Source organism: Bactrocera oleae, chromosome 2, assembly GCF_042242935.1.
Source record: "Bactrocera oleae isolate idBacOlea1 chromosome 2, idBacOlea1, whole genome shotgun sequence".
Taxonomy (NCBI): Eukaryota; Metazoa; Arthropoda; class Insecta; order Diptera; family Tephritidae; genus Bactrocera; species Bactrocera oleae.
Window position 1 is genome coordinate 20,817,043 of NC_091536.1, and position 12,098 is coordinate 20,829,140.

The 12,098-nt window shown below is 35.8% G+C and overlaps 5 protein-coding genes across 6 annotated transcripts; 3 read left to right on the plus strand and 2 right to left on the minus strand.

Annotated features, from left to right (window-relative positions):
- Positions 1 to 477: 477 nt before the first annotated feature.
- On the plus strand, positions 478 to 4,391 carry LOC106621468 (dynein regulatory complex protein 11). The gene is made up of 7 exons (XM_014240358.3): positions 478 to 1,359; positions 1,435 to 1,660; positions 1,918 to 2,101; positions 2,171 to 2,324; positions 2,402 to 3,156; positions 3,228 to 3,398; positions 3,551 to 4,391. Exons 1-7 carry the CDS (start codon positions 535 to 537, stop codon positions 3,714 to 3,716), a joined length of 2,481 nt encoding a protein of 826 aa, XP_014095833.2. The 5' UTR covers positions 478 to 534; the 3' UTR covers positions 3,717 to 4,391.
- Positions 3,400 to 4,963, minus strand: LOC106621470 (U6 snRNA phosphodiesterase 1). The gene is made up of 6 exons (XM_014240360.3): positions 4,699 to 4,963; positions 4,478 to 4,629; positions 4,233 to 4,413; positions 4,005 to 4,167; positions 3,764 to 3,952; positions 3,400 to 3,661 (listed from the first exon to the last, which is right to left on the minus strand). Exons 1-5 carry the CDS (start codon positions 4,848 to 4,850, stop codon positions 3,767 to 3,769), a joined length of 834 nt encoding a protein of 277 aa, XP_014095835.2. The 5' UTR covers positions 4,851 to 4,963; the 3' UTR covers positions 3,400 to 3,661; positions 3,764 to 3,766.
- Positions 4,964 to 5,251: 288 nt separating this feature from the next.
- On the plus strand, positions 5,252 to 7,572 carry LOC106621469 (metaxin-1 homolog). The gene is made up of 5 exons (XM_014240359.3): positions 5,252 to 5,502; positions 5,737 to 5,883; positions 6,467 to 6,742; positions 6,827 to 7,222; positions 7,313 to 7,572. The coding sequence occupies exons 1-5, from the start codon at positions 5,422 to 5,424 to the stop codon at positions 7,388 to 7,390; spliced, it is 978 nt and encodes a 325-aa protein (XP_014095834.2). The 5' UTR covers positions 5,252 to 5,421; the 3' UTR covers positions 7,391 to 7,572.
- A 142-nt stretch (positions 7,573 to 7,714) lies between these two features.
- On the minus strand, positions 7,715 to 9,952 carry MBD-like (methyl-CpG-binding domain protein 2). 2 transcript variants are annotated; one of them, XM_036377671.2, is made up of 3 exons: positions 9,703 to 9,952; positions 8,937 to 9,449; positions 7,715 to 8,404 (listed from the first exon to the last, which is right to left on the minus strand). In XM_036377671.2, exons 1-3 carry the CDS (start codon positions 9,828 to 9,830, stop codon positions 7,915 to 7,917), a joined length of 1,131 nt encoding a protein of 376 aa, XP_036233564.2. In that variant the 5' UTR covers positions 9,831 to 9,952; the 3' UTR covers positions 7,715 to 7,914. The 2 variants fall into 2 exon arrangements, with proteins under 2 accessions (XP_036233564.2, XP_014095838.2); XM_014240363.3 differs by lacking the exon at positions 8,937 to 9,449 and having other exon boundaries at positions 9,703 to 9,938.
- Positions 9,953 to 10,266: 314 nt separating this feature from the next.
- Kdsr (3-ketodihydrosphingosine reductase) lies at positions 10,267 to 11,955 on the plus strand. Its single transcript, XM_014240337.3, has 4 exons — positions 10,267 to 10,533; positions 10,609 to 10,830; positions 10,934 to 11,502; positions 11,570 to 11,955. Exons 2-4 carry the CDS (start codon positions 10,614 to 10,616, stop codon positions 11,765 to 11,767), a joined length of 984 nt encoding a protein of 327 aa, XP_014095812.1. The 5' UTR covers positions 10,267 to 10,533; positions 10,609 to 10,613; the 3' UTR covers positions 11,768 to 11,955.
- Positions 11,956 to 12,098: the final 143 nt, after the last annotated feature.

Here is a 12,098-nt window from a genome sequence, read left to right on the forward strand (position 1 = left end):
CAGCCAATCACGCAGCAAATATATAGAGGTTTCGAAGGTTTAGTTTTCGCCATATTGTCGAAATTACCGACGTAATACGAATTTTAAGATACAATAATTTTAAGATTATACACTTTTTTTTATGTATGGCTACACTTGGAATGCTTATTGCCCGAAAGTTAGGTTTAAACAACTTCAACGATTGGATACTACCAGTTAAGTTGAAAATTTTGTTAGGCCAAATATTGTGGTGTCTTAAGATAAAAACTTTAGACAGACGTTCATTTCGCCAAACGGATGAAGTTCTACTTACAACCCATACGGATTCGGTAAGGTAAAAGCATTATCTGCCTTATACCATTGTTGAAACTGTTAATAATTGTCATGAACGCCAACTCCCTTAGTTATCATCGTTGTCATGGACGTTTGCAATCGTTTTAGTTACAAAACAAGTTCGAATTTTAGCGGCGTTTAGTTTTGCATAATCACCACATTTCGAATTTAATTGTGGTGCAAAACGTTTCATTTATCACTTTTATCATTTTGACGCGTGCCATGTCCAATCACTATTACAATGAACTTTGGCACCAAACTCATCATGAAATTGATCTTCTGGCTGTCGCCGACGAACAACAAGGTCAGAATTTCGAGACTGCACTCGCAGCATTGGCATCGACACTGCCGGATGTTGAAACTGTGACCGAGCCAAAGAAGATTATGCAAACCACTGTCTTTGAGTTCTATTTACGTTACATCGGTATCGCCAATCGACTGGAAGATGTCTATGACAAGATGATACAGCCGCAAAAACGCCTCTTAGTGCGCAAGCTACTCGACTCTTGTTTGGGACGCGTTATCGAGCTCAAACACGATCTCGTCAATATTGATCTAATGGAGTTCAGTTATAATGATGAAGTTATCCTACGACTTCAATTAACACCTGACGATACCCAATTGCATATACCGCGTTATTTCCTACGAGAACGTCGTCAAGAGATCGAACAACGCAATCGTATTATGCACGAAATTCTTGTGAAGTTGGGTTGGTTAGAGGAGCATCCCAGTGATGAGAAACTAACCGAAATTGAAGCTATACGGTTATTACAGATGCATGAGCGAGCACGTCAGGGTCGACTTCGGGCACATTTTATGAAAGAGATACGAATGCTAAAGGATAAAGGTAAAACTGAGGAAAAGGGAAAAGAGCGCAGTGATATGGGATTATTAGCTGCAATGAAGATACAAAAAGTATGGCGAGGCCATACGGCGAGACGTATAACGCGTCGACGAAAGCAGGAAGAAATGATTTTGATCGGCATGGTATCACCCACGGCGGCAATGCTAAAAAAACGAGCAGAAAAGGAGGAAAAGTTAAATGAGGTATAACTCGATAGAAATGTTGTTGTCAACAATGGGGTGTAGGTTTGAATTTGAGTATGATTACTTTTCGCCTAGATTTATGAACGTCGCTATGCAACGCAATCAGCTTATAAACAACAGCTCGAGTCGTCTCTAGTCGCCGTGAGAGAGGAAATCAAGTGTAAACAGGGCGCTGCAATTAACGAGGACATAACCGATGAATTACGGACCTGGATAAAGGAATGCTATGAAAAAACGGGAAAATTGCCTGAATTCCCAAGTGAGGAGCAAGGAGGATCACTGCATATTTTTAGTCGACCGGGTACGGATATTGGGGTCAAAATTTGTCATAATCATTACTCAGAGACCGTAGTAGACGAGTATAAGAGGTTATTTTTTTATATATATCTATCATATGACTCTCTCGGGAGAGTATATTTTACACAGATGCTTTACAACACCTTGCATCCGTAACCGCCCCTCTTAAAATCGTCTTCGGTTACTTGAAACATTCTCGGACTAGATTAAAACTTCTTAAACCCTTTTATTTCCTGTTTGTTTTTTATTGGCTTAAACTAGGCACAGAAAGCGAGCTAAGTCGTTCCTCGGCGCGTTCTTCGAAGGAGTCACGTAAAACTAAGGACAAATCGAAATCGCCGGCTCGTAGCGGCGACTTGAATTTTAATGATACTCAAGCGGATGGGGAGAACTTTCATCCAGGACAAACTGTGTTTCTCGCAGATATCAAAACTGCCATTGAAGAGTGGGTTTTACATTACGTTAATAAAATATGTACTGTTACAAAACTGTTTGCCTTAAAAATATTAACTAGGTTCAATGAAGTTTGGCGAAATAAAGATGAAAGCGGCAATCCCTCACAATCTCAATACGATGATATGATTTACAATGAGAAATATTTAGAAATAGAATTAGACTGTCGGCGCACTGTAGATGAGTTAATGCGTCAGGAATTGGAATTACTGCAGGTACATAAAAAATACATTTTGTTTCAAAAACCAGTTACATTTTCCTAACGTACTATATAATATTATTTATCATTCAGACTGCTATTGGCAAAAAGGCCAAAAAGAGCAGCAAAAAGACTCGACGTTCAGGTAAAAAAAGTAAAAAGAAAAAGGAAAAAGATCTTACCCCTGATCGTACGACCGAATCACTTTATGAGGAGCTGGTAACTAATGGCATTATACGCAAATACCCAGAAGTCCGTCTCAGTCAATATATAGGCGATAAGGCTTTGAGTGAACGCTCCGGTACGAATCCTTCCGCTGGAGATATTCGTCAGATTCTCATCGAATACTGTATACTACCATTGGGTTCAGAGGCCATACGCAATTCTTGCCCACTCATACGCTCAATTTTGTTAGCCGGTCCTCGTGGCTCTGGCAAGAAAGCGCTGATGCATGCTATCTGCACTGAAGTTGGTGCTGTACTGTTTGATCTAACACCCGCCAATATAGTGGGCAAATACCCAGGCAAATCAGGTCTAATAATGCTAATACATTTGGTTTCAAAGGTATCGCGTTTGCTGCAACCAGCGGTCATATATATGGGTGATGCAGAGCGTCCATTCATGAAAAAAGTGCCCAAAACGGATCGTACAGACCCAAAGCGCTTGAAGAAAGATTTACCACGTTTGATAAAGACTATTGCACCAGAGGATCGTGTAATATTCGTGGGCACATCAAGTCTACCTTGGGAAGCGGACCAAAAACTACTACAACAAACTTACAATCGTTTCATTTATATACCCCGACCTGACTATGGCGCAAGATCGAGTGCTTGGAAGGCGCTGGCGAAGTGAGTGCACTGAGAATGTAAGATTTTATCAATATGAAGTTAATTGATATTTATGTTTACGTGGGTTTTAGTGAGTACACAGGAGGTTTATCTACTTTGGATTACAGTGTAATGGCGAAGATCTCTGATGGCTATACGATTGGCGCTATTGATTCGTGCTTGAAGGAAGTCTTAACGTGTAAGCGGAAGCTCCAACTTCGTACACAACCGCTAACGCATGCCGAAATAATAAACACTTTGAGGTTATTATTCAGTACTTTCATATTTCTGCAAAACGTATTATCTAATTTATCTACATATTTTTAATCATTCACATAAACGAATTTATAAATATGTATATATATGTATAAATAATTAATTAATTACATGTTTAAAAGGACTTGACTTATTTCAGTATGCGTGATCCAGTTTACCGCGAAGAGGAAGAAGCCTTTGACAACTGGTGGTCTAAAACACCACTTGGACGACGCTATGAACGTGCGTTAGAGATGGAGGAGGAAGCGCGCTTGGAAGAAGAGGAAAAAAATGCCAAACAAAGCAGTAATGGCAAAAAAAAGTGAATAAGAAAATAAAATATTTTTATACAGTTATATTTATTTTTATTTACCTTTCACTTAAGCTTAAAAATGAACTCTTTATTACCACTTTTGCAATTTATTTCTTTTATGAATAAACTGAATGCATTGCTTTCACGCATCACCGCATTTATAGCAGACTCTAGAGTATCCAAGTATTCATTTAGCACTGAGACTTTATCGCCAAGACACCACAAAAAGCTAATGTGAAATGACGGTTGCTACAAGAGTTTCTTGGTTATTATATGTATACTCGATTAAATATCCACTTACTTCATAGAAGCGTTGTAGTCTGTATTCTGTCATTACAACATCCACTTTTTCCATTAGTTTATGAACTCTATCGTAGTGCATATTATCAACTTTAAGTGCAATAAACGTACGTGTACGTTCAGCGTTGGTGTAAAAATGTAAGCGCCGCAAACTGATAGCAAATCTTAAAGATTTAAAATTAAAATAACTTAGCTACGATTTAATTTACTTAAAATTCTGTTAAATCACCTGGCATTAATTTCTAAAGTTGTTCTTAGCGACTCGACGAATGAATCGATGTGATGATGCTGTAGCACAACCGTCCGACTTAAGCTTATATGTAAATCTTCTATCGCATGTAAATCTTTTATGACATCAGCTAATACGTCTTGGCATACTTCCTGTATATCTTCCAACTGTTCGGACCGCACTAGAGCAATTAAAAATTAAATTGTTATTCATTGTATGTTGGAATATCATTGCATATTGATTGCCTGGTATGTGCACATAAGTTGCCCAATTTCCACGTTCGTGTTTGAAACTACGTATGCGTCCATTGTGTTCTTCTGGTTTATCTAAATGTATTTCGTTTGGCACAGCATTTGTAGGCTTTGCCCCCAACAAGGACAGTGCACAAGGTAAAGTTCTATGTAAAACAAAATGTTTATGCTTAAGGTTGTAATAGCAATATTTTAAATAATTAAAAAGAGCTTACTTCTTTAGTTCGATAGGCTGCGTCAATCTTGCTATCTTTGACTTTGGTCCTGTGATTTCGTTTATCTGATTCGATGTTTTAGATGATATTTTGTGGCAATCATCAATACTGTCGTCAGATGAGCAACTGCTTTCATAATTTACCAATGCCATTGTTTAAAGTTATACTGTTTATAAAGAAGTAAGTTATATTTAACTAACTCAAAAGTTCAAATTAAATAAAATTTCACTATATTTTTAATAAAACTACGGTTGGGTATATTTGGGTTTTGATTTTTCATATATTTATAAATCTTTTCACCTTTATTCACAACCACAATAATTATAATAACAAATCCCAGATAAGTAATTATCATTGTATAAACCTTATACAATAGTAATTATTGATAAATTAACTCAAACTGACACATACTAATGAACAATGATCTCTAGTTCTGTGTTAGGCATGTTTACGAATTGCAGATACAGCAGTATCACAAAATATGCCATATTCCAACACTGTATTACATTTCCCGTTCGCTTTGATTAAAATCAGCTGATTTCGTTTCTTTCTTAACCTAGCAAAATTTTCGGTACTCATCCATTCGCTTACGATTACAAGACAAGTTACCAATCAAATTCTTTATTTAGCTGATTACTGATAGCATTTAAAAAAAACATATATATATACTTGGAATAGTAGATGCATTATCAAGGAAGTGGCGAATGTTAGACAATTTGAGATATGCATTTAGGAGGTGTTTTATATGTTTATAAAGGAGAGTGGGGTCTGCCGTCCATTGACTTCGATTGCCTACGTGCTCTGGTAAGAAATATCACAACGGCGCCCACAGACAATCAGTCTATTGCTTTCAAGTTAGAAAAAGTTGCATCACCTTGACTATTCGCCGAAGTTTTGTGCAAAATTGACTTGCATATAACTTTTACTAAGCAATCGCTAGGAGTTAGCAAAGATTGCAATATAGATTACGTTAATTCGTTTTATGTGTGCATGTATATAACTTTCTATAAATGTTTTATTTTTTTGTTTCTTTTGAAGTGTTTAGTTAAATTCACACGATGCCCGCTGCAAATCGAAACAAATGCTAATCCCTTACGCTCAAGCACGGGGAAATTACCGTACTTACAGATTGGCAATAAAAGGTTCTGTGGGTACAGAGAAATCAAGAAGCTTTTGGATAAAGAGGTAAGCTGTGGGTAGAGGGATGCAAAAACAGTGGTTAATAGTAAGCAATGTGACAAGTGTTAGCGTAATTGTAAAGTTGGTGATTTAGTGGAATATATGGCGCCAAAACAAACATTGCGTTGTTCATTGTTTGTTGTGAGGACGAAGTGAGTACAGTGAAATGATATATGATACATAGTCATATGGAAATGATATAAATATTGTAATAAACATTGTTATACATAACGTTTAATAAAAATATTCTACTGCAAAATAATATATATGAATCGAAAAACTCGGGTTAGATATTAAACAAAATAAAGCTCGGCAATGTGTATTTATCACATATTTTTAAATACTTCCGATCATTGATCCCCGACAGGTGCTTTTATATTTTTATAATGCTAATTATAGCCTTATGCATACATGAAAATTCTTTCACATTGAATACAGTAAAATCCTTTCTGGTAGTACAATTTCAACAATAATACAATTGAAATTAATGAAAACTTTGAGCCTAGTAGTGTTTTATTTAATAACAAGTCCGTTTGATATTTTTAAAACTTATTTCAATAATTTAAAAGCAATTTGTTACTCATTATAGGGCTACCCGATAGATGCCAATCTGCAAAACAACCACAAATTGCTGTCGCCCGCTTATGCCAATTGGGTTTTCACCAACCTTCATTCATATTACTATTATTTCATGTTCGGTGAACCTAACAACTTTGATACTACACGCAGTCTGTATGCAAAAAGAACAATGTTTCCTTTCAATTTCTTTTACCCAAGCAGTTATCAGAGGGAAGCCTGTGATATTGTCATGGTAATGGGTGGTTTTGACCCGCGCGATAAGCTTGAAAATCATGATGGAGACTATGTATGTATACATTATAGGAATATTATTTGTTTTAATATGAGAAATGCTACAATCTTTGCATTTACAATCTTTGTATTTTTACAGCTCATAACGAATGCTAAAAAATGTGTCAACCTTCTATCAAAAAAATTGGGAAAGAAAGTATGGTTCTTCGGCGATGTCTTTAGTGAATTCGATGCTATCGTTTATTCGTACTTATCGGTGCTTTTTAAAGCCACACTGCCCAATAATCCATTACAAAATCACATAAAAGGCTGTCAAAATTTAGTGAATTTTATTAATCGCATAACAAAAGACATTTTCAAAAATGAGGGATTCAATTCACTAAAAGCCATTAAAAGTCAATCATCCAATGATCCCTTACTAACAGCGACAGAGCGACATTTCTTGGAGTCTGAAAAGAAAACCAAAGTCTTAGCAGCGATTGGCGCAGTCGTGGCTATGGGCACATTTGCCGCTTGGCGTGGCGTTTATAAGCAGGTATTTTTTTTAATATCATTAAAGATTTCATATACGTGGTATTTGTGCTGTTATAAATTTCTCGCAAATTATTCAATTTTTTTATTTTAGTTTTCGACTTCCCGTCGCTATTACGATGGTTTGGAGTATGAAGATGATGAAGCATTGGAAGACGATGATATGGATTAATGATCAAGTTATCAAGAAAAAGATTGCCTTCCAAAAAGCAAATACGCGTGAACCTACCAAAATTCTTTGATAAAGTATGTTTAGTAAGCTTCCTCCAGCTCATTCTACGGAAAACATTTAACTACCGCCAACTGTTATAAATATATAGTCACTTTAAGTTTTAGTTTAATAAAAAAAAATTTAAGATATACATATAAATAGTTTTAAACTTTGTACAATTTTTTAACTTCCTTAAAAGTATTGAGTGATATTCTTGTATGGTAAGTGTTTGCAAAAGGTTTTTGGTATTCACCTAACTCCAATTGTTTCATAAAAAAGGAAGCATTTAGATTTGTATAAAGTTCTTTATATGCTGTGATTATATGAAGACATAGTTTGAACGCGTCAGCGCGTAATTTAAAAACACTAAACGACCTACGATATACCGCTTAAAATGTTACTTCGTTAAGTTAATAAAACTATTTTAGTATATACTTATTTATGTATGTGTGTGAGAGCGAGATTTACTTTCCGGAACAGTTAATTCAAGCTTTAAGCGCATCCTGCAATTTCTTTCTAGCCACATTAACTCGATCCTCTTGTCGCCGTATGTCGTCATCCGACACTAAAACTGCTTGCATAAGCGGTTGTTCGGGATTCAAAAATGCTGTTGCATTTTTATTCATCTCAGTCTTTGTGGATGCTTGACCCATTACAGGTACGTTAAGTACATGCAGAGCTGTAGCCAATGATTGTAGTACTGTTTGCTCATTAACATTCGGCCCGATGGTGCGTATACTCTTCGGTAATATAATATCATCAAACTCTTCACCGGTAGGATGGCATGCACGTAAGCCTTCCAATCGTTTCTCCCAAAACATTTGCTTTGGTTTTTCTTGGCCGCTTGTCTGTTTTGTGTTGTCATTACGAACTTTAGTATGCTCATGATTCCGAATTACAGTAACCGGTTGTTTGAAAATCGATGCGGTCTGTCGTATAGGTGGCACCAGAGAGGCATCTGTGCGTGGTACGCGACTATATAAAGGAGTATGTAGAAGTTAGTACAATAGTTTTACTGAAACCTTTATGTTTTTAGTCTATATGGATGCTTAGACATCTGTACATAAAATAAAAATCAATTACATAGAATCAATTGGCTATGTTCATGCAATAAGAGAAAGCATCATACACAATATATGTAACAAAAACACTTAAATTGTAATGCAAATGTTAGTGGCGAATCAAATAAAAGCATCCTAGTAGCAGAGGGCGAGGAAATAGCTTCGTTACAATTGCCAATAAAAGCCAATTCTTACATTGTCTCCAATTTACTGTTTCAATTTAGATTTTATTCTCGGGCTCTGTCATCCTACTACCGGCAGATTGGTGAACAATCAACATTAATAACATTTATTAAAACAGAATACAAATAAACAACATGCAACACTACAGTGATTATTGTAAACACTAACAGCCGCGATTTTTAGATTAACTTTAACACGTTAACATTTTTATATTCATCTTCAAATCATATTAAATAAAAAAAAAAATGACTTTTCGGCACTACCTGAATTCTAATTGCTGACGTGAATTCGCTGCTGATGTAGTTGCAGCACCACATGCGCTCGATGGGGCACAACCGCTACTAATGACATTTGTATGCATGCCTTGTAACTGATGGGTCTGTGACTGATTCTGAATTTGAGATTGGGATTGGGACTGCGCTTTGAATTTGCGCTTTAATGTATGAGATGTTGTTGTTGGCATTAGTGGTTGTAGTATATTGGCATTTGTTATAGTTGATTGTGAAGAATTTGGAGAGGAACACACGGATAGGGATAAAGTGTTACCACCACTGTACTGTGGTGGCGGTGGCGGCATTGAAGTATTGTCATTTCCACTTGCACCGCCACCAGTTCCGCTGCTATTACTTGTGCTACTGCAACGGAAAAGCGAAATAGATGGTGGTTGCATGTGACGCACGAATCTGCCGCTTTGAAAATCAAATGCTCCAATGTCAATTGCATCACCCAGACATCTTGCTAATTGTGGCTTGCTTTCAATTTTTTTACCGGTCGGGCTGCTTATTTCGCAACAGAATATCAGTAAGGACAAATAGGCATTTATGGGATGTAAAATGCGTGCGGGATTTTATTTGTTTATTTTATTGTGGTAGAATATTTTGTTTTAGTGTAAAGCGCAGGGGGACGTGCGTTGCACAGGTGTAGAGGGTGAATTGAGGGTTGATGAGATTTTGTGATAATTAGATACAATCAATTATTTTAGACCATTTTTACTGAACTAATTACTAAATGTGAACTCTTCTATTTTACCTGTAATAGTAGACGTCGACTTTGCCAGCTGATATACCAGACTTGCGAAGAACTTCCTCTCTTTGCCAACCTTTTGGCAACGAGTTGCAATCTACGCGCTTACGTTCAATTGTAATACTCGAATTCATTGATTACAAAATGCTTTCAATGTTTATAAAACAAATTTACAATTTTGATTAAACAATAAAAGCGTCTGCGAAAATTTCCCCTTAAGTTGTCAAAATTATTTTATATTTTCTCTCTGAAGAAATATACAGAGCGAAAATTGAGTTAAGTTTGTTGTGTTTCTGCTATATACAGAGTGACTTGACTAATTAGTACATAAAAATATTTTTAAATAAACAAAATAAAGCGATAATTTTTCGTAACAATTTCTTTACATGTATTATTATTTTATGAATTTAATTTACACAGATGTCTGTTTCTAACGTCGTTCACCTTAGTTTATTTAGTCTAGTTTGATTTCAAATATTATGGCATTAAACAATATTAATGACATAGTTGTGGCAACGCCAGTGCCCTCATAGCAGAGAACGTATAACACCTTCTCTATGATATATGTTCTCTGCTCATAGTGAAAACCAGAACAACTTCCTATTGCTTTCAATTTAACTTTTTTTCAATTTCTATGTGAAAGATATATGCAGTGGAAAATTTTGAGTTACCATTTATGTTTCTCTTATTTCTTATGCTTAGCGTTATTTTAATGCTAGTCGGTTGACAAGCTTCAGACGTAAATGATAAAAACGAAATCAACAACTTTCTAATTTCTAAGGAGAGTGTTTTCACATTTTCACTTCCTTTCCCAAGGTTAAATACAAAGCTCTAAAGGTGAATAAAAACTATTTGATAATTTTTTATTTAGCGAAATTATCATGTGATTTACTTGTGAATTATTTTTTTTAGACACTATGGAATTAAGTTTAGAAATTTGGTTGTGGATATCTCTTGCCGTTTTGGTGCATTTTGGTGTATATGTATTCGTCATGCGTAAACGACCAAAAATGCTGGTGGGACGTCATGTGGTTATAACTGGAGGCTCCCGAGGCATAGGACTTTGCCTAGCCGTAGAATGTGCAATGAAAGGAGCTAATGTAACCGTAATTGCTCGTGATGAAAAATTCCTCAGTAGGTTTAATTATGCTATCGGTCGAAGTTGTTGTTTTAATCTGTTTATAGACACGCATATTGCAATAAATTAATAATAATAATTTTTATCTTATCTTGCTAGGTGGGGCTGTAGCGCTAATGGAAGTAATACGCCAAGTGCCGGAACAAAAATTTCAGTATCGTTGCCTTGATATTGCTTCGCACTATGACGATATAGCAAATACTCTTACAGAAGTTGAGGAGGATTTAGGAGATATATATATGTTAGTTAATTGCGCGGGTATGGCTATTTGTGGTGTGTATGAGGATATTTCAGTGGCCGATGCGCGAAAACTTATGGATATCAATTATTGGGGCAGTTATAACTGCACCCGTTTTGTACTGCCTAAAATGAAAAAGGCACGAGAGGGTATCATTGTATTTACATCCTCGTTAGCAGCTCTATTCGGTATTTACGGCTATGGACCGTACACGGCTTCGAAATATGCTGTGCGTGGTATGGCCGAAACCATTGCAATGGAAACGCGTCATCTGGGTATATTGGTCACATTAGCTTTGCCAGCAGATACTAATACGCCTGGTTTTGAAAATGAGGAGAAGACAAAACCGAAAGAAACGAAAATCATATCAGGTAGTGGAGGCTTGGCGGAACCAGAACAAGTGGCTAAACGAATTCTTAACGATGCTTTGGTAAATTCGAAAGAACTACATTTTGCGCTTTATCATTTCATTATGTTTCTTTCTATTTCCTTTACAGTGCGGTAACTTCATTTCGATTTTAGGGGCTGAGAGTTGGTTCCTTACATTACTGGGAGGGGGCCTTTTCCGTTGGGGTGGATTTTTTCAAAATTTAGTCCATGCTTTATTATTGGGACCCCTACGTATTGTCGGTTGCTTTTTACATTTGCACTTCGAACGGGTAATTAAGAATTGTGCAAAGGAAAAAAAGGACTGATGAGATTCCATTATCGATATTTATTCAACGTACTTAAGATTACGTTTAATTATTTACATGTGTTCAGTGCCTTTATAAAGACAGCACGAAAAAAAAATCGTCATTCCGTTATCCATTTCTACAATTGTAAAAATTATTAAAAACATGACAATATAACAATATAAGCATAAATTAGCCAAAGAATAAAATCCTAAAATTTATTATCCATTTTAAAACTCTAACACAATAAAAGGAATATGAAAGAATAAAACTTTTTAAAAATACCGTAAATAATATTTGATAACCTCGATTTGTTTAGTTCTAATTGGGCGAATAATTTCATTACGTTGGC

Bases quoted from the DNA above. Each gene is read 5' to 3' on its own strand.
- LOC106621470 (XM_014240360.3), bottom strand. From the start codon at position 4,850: ATGGCATTGGTAAATTATGAAAGCAGTTGCTCATCTGACGACAGTATT. The intron at 4,630-4,698 runs GTAAGCTCTTTT...TGTTTTACATAG, and splicing joins CAGCCTATCGAACTAAAGAA to AACTTTACCTTGTGCACTGT. The intron at 4,414-4,477 runs GCAATCAATATG...TAATTGCTCTAG, and splicing joins AACTTATGTGCACATACCAG to TGCGGTCCGAACAGTTGGAA.
- LOC106621468 (XM_014240358.3), top strand. From the start codon at position 535: ATGTCCAATCACTATTACAATGAACTTTGGCACCAAACTCATCATGAA. The intron at 2,102-2,170 runs GTGGGTTTTACA...AATATTAACTAG, and splicing joins ATCAAAACTGCCATTGAAGA to GTTCAATGAAGTTTGGCGAA. The intron at 3,157-3,227 runs GTGAGTGCACTG...CGTGGGTTTTAG, and splicing joins GCTTGGAAGGCGCTGGCGAA to TGAGTACACAGGAGGTTTAT.
- Kdsr (XM_014240337.3), top strand. From the start codon at position 10,614: ATGGAATTAAGTTTAGAAATTTGGTTGTGGATATCTCTTGCCGTTTTG. The intron at 10,831-10,933 runs GTAGGTTTAATT...TTATCTTGCTAG, and splicing joins TCGTGATGAAAAATTCCTCA to GTGGGGCTGTAGCGCTAATG. The intron at 11,503-11,569 runs GTAAATTCGAAA...TTTCCTTTACAG, and splicing joins GAATTCTTAACGATGCTTTG to TGCGGTAACTTCATTTCGAT.
- LOC106621469 (XM_014240359.3), top strand. From the start codon at position 5,422: ATGCATTTAGGAGGTGTTTTATATGTTTATAAAGGAGAGTGGGGTCTG. The intron at 5,884-6,466 runs GTAAGCTGTGGG...TACTCATTATAG, and splicing joins AGAAGCTTTTGGATAAAGAG to GGCTACCCGATAGATGCCAA. The intron at 6,743-6,826 runs GTATGTATACAT...GTATTTTTACAG, and splicing joins AAAATCATGATGGAGACTAT to CTCATAACGAATGCTAAAAA.
- MBD-like (XM_036377671.2), bottom strand. From the start codon at position 9,830: ATGAATTCGAGTATTACAATTGAACGTAAGCGCGTAGATTGCAACTCG. The intron at 9,450-9,702 runs GTAAAATAGAAG...CGAAATAAGCAG, and splicing joins GTCGACGTCTACTATTACAG to CCCGACCGGTAAAAAAATTG. The intron at 8,405-8,936 runs GTAGTGCCGAAA...TCCTTTATATAG, and splicing joins CGTCAGCAATTAGAATTCAG to TCGCGTACCACGCACAGATG.